The sequence below is a fragment of the Bison bison genome, unplaced genomic scaffold, assembly GCF_000754665.1.
Source record: "Bison bison bison isolate TAMUID 2011002044 unplaced genomic scaffold, Bison_UMD1.0 scf7180017864471, whole genome shotgun sequence".
Classification (NCBI taxonomy): Eukaryota; Metazoa; Chordata; class Mammalia; order Artiodactyla; family Bovidae; genus Bison; species Bison bison.
In genome coordinates this window covers 41,831,663-41,837,719 of record NW_011495032.1, presented here as the reverse complement: position 1 = coordinate 41,837,719, position 6,057 = coordinate 41,831,663, and the positions used below count along the sequence as shown (strand labels likewise).

Here is a 6,057-nt window from a genome sequence, read left to right as displayed (position 1 = left end):
CGGACACGAATTAGCAGCTAAATCATCATCCACATTGTTCTGACTGAGGCCTCGAGGGCCTAGTTATACTGGAGGCCACCTGACCCTTGGTGATGGACAGGGAGGCCTGGCGTGCTGCGATTCATGGGGTCGCAAAGAGTCGGACACGACTGAGCAACTGAACTGAACTGAAGACTCATTCAGTTTCCAAAGGCCCCGCCCCCTAGTTTCTCAGTTTTCCAGTTGAGCAACGCCCACAGTTCTCAGTTACTCGCCAGGCAGAGATGACTGACACAAACTCTGTCCAATGAAGAGCCGAGATTTCAGGTCCCAGGTCACTACTTCCTCTCAGGTGTTCTGATAGAAGTAGGTTCCTTCCCGTGGGCGTCTTAGCATCCCCAAGACCCAACAGGGAAGCTGCCCCAAGGCCCAGAAGATGGGACCAGGCGACCTGATTTAGAGCTCAGGAAAGGAACAGGGTCCTGCGTGCAAAGCATCTCTGCCAAGGCTATCTCTACGTGTGGCCTCTGCCATCTCCGCATTTTGTATCGGCTTTGCATGCCTCTGTCCCAGTTTATATTTGACCTTCACTTTGCTCCTTGGCGAAGTTCCTCAGCAATTCCACCTGCCCTTGGCCCATCTAAGGGAAAAGGAATTTTGTCTTCACGGAGGGCAGATGCAATTGGAGGCCTTCATGGCGCCAGAGACTCAAGCAGCCGACTGGACTGAAACATTAATACTTAAGTCTGAATGACAACCGAGGACAGCTGGAGGGACACCTGGCGTCTCTCTTCCTTATGAACAGAACAGTCTCACAGCTCTCTATGCCCTCTCCAAATTTCAGGGCTCTAAGCTGTCGGCCTGAACATCTGGGAGGAAAATGGGGAAAGAAGAAGGAAGAAGTTGGGCCAGCCCCAGAGGAAGTCGTTAACGTAGGGTCGAGGCATCCCAGTTCGGGTGTTCACGGGAGTCCATGACACCTCTTTGCCCCACCCTCTTGTCTCCCTATGTTATGCTTAGTTGCTTAGTCGTGTCCAACTCTGCGACCCCATGGACAACAGCTCGCCAGGCTCCTCTGTCCATGGGGATTCTCCAAGCAAGAATACTGGAGTGGGTTGCTCTGCCCTCCTCCATGGGATGTTCCCCACCCAGGAATCAAAGCCAGGTCTCCTGCATTGCAATTGGGTTCTTTACCAACTGAGCCACCAGGGAAGGCCTAGGAGTTGCTTCCCTGCTGCTGCTGCTGCTGCTAAGTTGCTTCAGTCGTGTCCGACTCTGTGCGACCCCATAGATGGCAGCCCACCGGCTCCCCCGTCCCTGGGATTCTGCAGACAAGAACACTGGAGTGGGTTGCCATTTCCTTCTCCAGTGCATGAAAGTGAAAAGTGAAAGTGAAGTCGCTCAGTCGTGTCTGACTCCTAGCGACCGCATGGACTGCAGCGCACCAGGCTCCTCCGCCCATGGGATTTTCCAGGCAAGAGTACTGGAGTGGGGTGCCATTGCCTTCTCCGGTTGTTTCCCTAGGAGGAACTAAATGTACTTGAATGGGATCTTTGACCACAGCGGGTCCACCAGGTGGCAGTGCTTCCCGGGCGCAGACCGGACAGGGCCTGCAGTGTGAGAGAGCGGCCACCAGAGGGCAACACAGGGACTAACGGCTAAAGCACGCTGCTGGTTGCCTAGTAACTGTGACGCAACGGGCTCCCAGTTTGCACCCTCCTCAAGGCCTCCCAGGTTATTTCTGGCCTAACAAAGACTGTTGCACAAGGAGTGGCCTCAGGAGTCCCAGAATTGCCTCTCCTTTAAGCCTGGAGAATCTAAAATGGTCCAGGGACCCCAAATCCAGCTCCACCCTGGCGTCTAGGGGACTGGGCAGCTACTGTCCCTGCTCTTCGGAATGTCAAGGATGACGAAAAGAAAAACATTTTCCATTCCCCTCAGTAGCTCCACAGTCATTGGGACGCTCTGGTTTCCCTAGAGGCTAAAGCAGAGCAACCTGCTCTCTCTCCCCTCTCCCTCCCTCCCCTTCTAAACTGGGGCTGCATTAATGGCAAATGACCTTAAGCCAGACCTTGAGCCTCCAGCAGCTGAACTGTACTTCAGAGTAGGGGGTGGGGTTGGGGGTGGGTGATAAGGCCCATCTCTGACCTTCTGTGGTCTCCATTCTCTCCCTTTCCCCTGAGAATTCTGTCCTTGCCTCAAAACTCTCCCTGATTTTGATGACCCTGAAAACAGAATTCTTCCAATTCCAGGTGGTAAGCATGACCCGAGAAACCAGAGAGGGAACAAGAAAGTGAAGCAGACACAAGACAAGGAGTGTGGTTATAATGAGCTCAAAGCCTGTGCCGGTCTGGTCTGTGAAAGGACCTGGGTGAGACGAGGTCAGCGCCAAGGGTAGAGTCAGGGGGTCCTTCTGGTCGAGGCAATGGTAGTGGTTCCAGGCACGTCTCTGGGTCATGAGGAGCCAGCTGGCCCTGGGGTTGGGCTCTGACTGGGGCCCAGGTGTTGATCACTAAGGTGTCAGGGTCTCCCAGCGGCGCCGTGGTGGAGGATCACACGGGCATATGAAGTTCGTTGTACTCGTCCTGGCCATCTTCATCAAAGTTTGGTTCAGCATCTTCAGAGTCCAGCTGTAGAAGGGAGTAGAAAGTTGGGAAAGGCAGGGGAAGTGGGCTTGCCGCCTCCCATTCATCAGCTCCTCCTCTGGATGGCAGCCCTCACTGCCCCAGACCTTTAGGGACCATGGCCCCAGGTTGAAGCACCTCCCTCTGGCCAAAAGCTTCAGGTCACCCTCTAGTGACGCCTCCTAATGATGATGGTAGCAGCCACCACACAGAAAAACTTTCTTGGTGCTCCAAGCTCCTGGGGTGCCTTTGTACACCATGTGTGAATGGAGAGTTTTCAAAAAGATGTCCCTTCCTCTAGCTCAGAGGATCCCAGCCTGGGCCAGTTTCACGGAAGACAGGTTTTCCACGGAAAGGATGGGGGTGGTGGGCAGAGATGGTTTCGGGGTGATTCAAGCACATTGCATGTATTGTGCACAGTATTTCTATTATTATTATTACATCAGCTCCACGTCAGATCATCAGGCATTAGATCCTGAGGAGTGAGGCCTCCTGCTCCAGCTGACCGAAGCAGGGCTCAGGATGGATTTCAACGCCACCCACCCCACCCGTCCCTTAGCTGTGTGTTTTGTTCACAACTGTCTCCAACAGCCTCTGCTTCCTTCACGCCAAACCACCCTTCTCATTGCTTTACCTGGACTCGTGCTTAATCATCACAATTACATACGGGAGAATTAATTAGTAGCCCCATTGTACTGTGCTTAGTCACTCAGTCGTGTCCGACTTTTTCCAACTCCATGGACTATAGCCTGCCAGGCTTCTCTGTCCATGGGGATTCTCAGGCAAGAATACGGGAATGGGTTGCCATGCCCTCCTCCAGGGGATCTTCCCAGCCCAGGGATCGAACCCAGGTCTCCCGCATTGCAGGTGGATTTTTAACCAACTGAGCCACCTGGGAAGCCCAAGAATACTGGAGTGGGTAGCCTATCCCTTCTCCAGGGGACCTTCCCAACCCAGGAATCCAACAGGGGTCTCCTGCATTGCAGGCAGATTCTTTACCAGCTGAGCTACCAGAAACCCAGGAGCCCCACTGAGATTTCAGAAGATCAGTCACACAACAGAAGAGACTGGGAGCCAGGCCTCCCTGAATCCAGGACCCAGGCCCCCTAAGACAGACCCAAGCACCATCCCTTACCGCCTGCAGCTCCCTGTCCTGGAAGAGCCGGGGCAGAAGGCAACGCCTCAGAGGCACTGTGAGCAGCAGCACGAAGGGAAAGGCGAGTGAGGCCGCCGTGGACTTGACCACCCAGAGCAGTGCGATGCAGCCCAGCTGAATGCACGTAAAGAGGTGCATCCGCCAGGTCTTCACCTGGGGAACAGGTGTCGGGTCTCACCACATCCTTAGGGACTCAGCTCCACAGGTCCCAACTTATCCTCCAGTCATCAAGTCCATCTCCAGCGCTGGGGTCCCTCGGAGTCCCCCCATCACCCCGTCTCCCCATCTCCATGCTTCCCAGCCCTACCTTGGTCACGTAGGGCTGTTCAGGATGGTGTTTTGCCGGCATGAGGATGAGCAATAGACGCTGGGACAGCTGGATACCAGACAGCGATGTGACCCCCATGTACAGGAAAATCCCAAAGAGCACGGCTAGTGGGATCCGACGTAGCACAGCCCCCATGACGATGGACAGGCCTGGAGGAGGAGATAGACACCTCCATGATGATGGACAAGCCTGGAGGAGGAGACAGACACCCACAGGACCCCTCCAACAGCGCCTTCAGGGACAGATGAGCCTGTGCAGTCACTGCGATCTAGAGAAGATGGAGCCGGACAGAGAACCAAGGCAAAAAGCACGTGGAGTGTCAAGAAACAGGTATGGGGTCAGAGCCAGGGCTATTTATGATGCGTTTGGAAACTCAAAAGAGATCTGGGTCAAGTCGGGGATGGAGAAAGGATTTCAGGTTCCAGAAGGCAAGTCTGTGGGGTGGGGGCCGGAGCTTTACAAGGTGGGCGCTCTCACCTACAAGGCTGGCGATGAGCACTCCAGTGACCCGCTGCTCCCGCACTTCCTGGATCTGGGGCTTGTCGCCGGGCGCAATGGCAGTGCGCATAACAGTCAGCGCATTCACGTGGGTCACCGAGCGGACGGTGGCGGCCGTGAGCCAGGGCAACCCAAACAAGCCACAGAGCCCACCCAGGGAGCCGATCAGAAGCAGGTCCAGGTGGAAGCCAGAGCCTTTGAGCAGCCTCCGTGCCTTCTGGCTAACGATGAGCCTGGGGGAGAGCAGGGGTGAGGGGTGGGTGGGCACACCCAGCAGGGACCAGAAGTGGGCGGAGGACATGCAGAGCAGAGGCTGTCCGCCAGGACCTGCCAGCTTTCTCTTCCAAGCTCTTAAACTGAAGTTCTCACATTTAAGCAAGTTTGAGGCAAATTCCCAATACTGTGGATACTCAAATACCACAAAAGCCAGATGCCAACTCTCACCACGTCATTGTGGTTTAACCAAAATGAGACACATGTGAGGATCACAGACTGAGAGAGCATGCTGCTGCCAGGGTGTTCTGAGGACTGTCAAGTGCCACCCTGCAAGCGGTGGTGGCGACAGATACCCTCTCAGAGCACCACGGGGACACCGTGCCCAGGTCCAGGGACCGTCCCCCGGGGGCTGCCAGTCCCCCAACCCCACTCCTCTCCCACCTCCTCCGCCCGGGGCCCGCCCAGTCCCCTCACGCGGTGATCTGTGTCTCCATGAAGATCAGGATGAGGACCAGGAGCGCGGGCACGGCGGCCGCCACCATCATCCAGGGCGGGAAAGGGCGCGCGCTGCCCAGGGGCGGGATGAACCACGTGCGCTTGCTGGGGGAGGTCACCGAGAGCCCCGTGGGCACCGTCAGCTTCTGCACGGCCAGAAGGAAGACCGGGTTCAGGGACGCCAGTGACTCCACATAGCAGCTGTTCCTGCCCGGCTCTGTGTCCCCAGCACCAGGGCTCCAGGGAATTGGGGTGTGAACAGCTTTGGGGAAAATTAGTTCTGTAATCCTCCAAAGTCATTGTCCCTCCAAGGGTCTGGCAGTGAATGAGGAAATGATCCACCTTCTCCCTGAGCCCCAGAGGAGCTGTCAGGAGACCTGCTCTGGGGGCATCTGTCTTTCTGCCCCCAGTCCCACACCGGTTCTCCCAAGAGTCTTGACTAGGGGTCACACACAGCTCCAGACCCCCTGCTGGCCTCTGCAGCTGCTTCTGAAACCCCCCACCCACCCCTGTGCGGCACCAGCATGCAGCAACTCCACTAGGGAAGCTGGGTTCCAGCCCTGACTGGCTGCTGGGGCAGTGGGGACCTGTTATAGCCACCCTCTCAAGGCCTTGGGGATGAGAACCAGCTGCCAGACGGTGTCGGGGCTCACTCACCTGTGTGTAGGTGTCTGTGATGGAGTAATCCACCAGGACCATCACCAGAATGGAGATGGGGATGCCAAAGTCCCCGATGATGCGGCGAGCCTTGAGAAGGACCA

At 56.2% G+C, this 6,057-nt stretch overlaps 1 protein-coding gene across 1 annotated transcript in view; it reads right to left on the bottom strand.

The window, feature by feature from the left end:
• Positions 1-2,284: 2,284 nt before the first annotated feature.
• SLC4A3 (solute carrier family 4 (anion exchanger), member 3) overlaps positions 2,285-6,057 on the bottom strand; it is a 14,283-nt gene continuing 10,510 nt past the window's right edge. The window contains 6 exon segments of the mRNA XM_010861262.1: positions 2,285-2,609; positions 3,739-3,912; positions 4,067-4,236; positions 4,565-4,818; positions 5,276-5,442; positions 5,954-6,043. Of these exon segments, the coding sequence (XP_010859564.1) occupies positions 2,532-2,609; positions 3,739-3,912; positions 4,067-4,236; positions 4,565-4,818; positions 5,276-5,442; positions 5,954-6,043 (933 nt within the window). The 3' untranslated portion in view covers positions 2,285-2,531.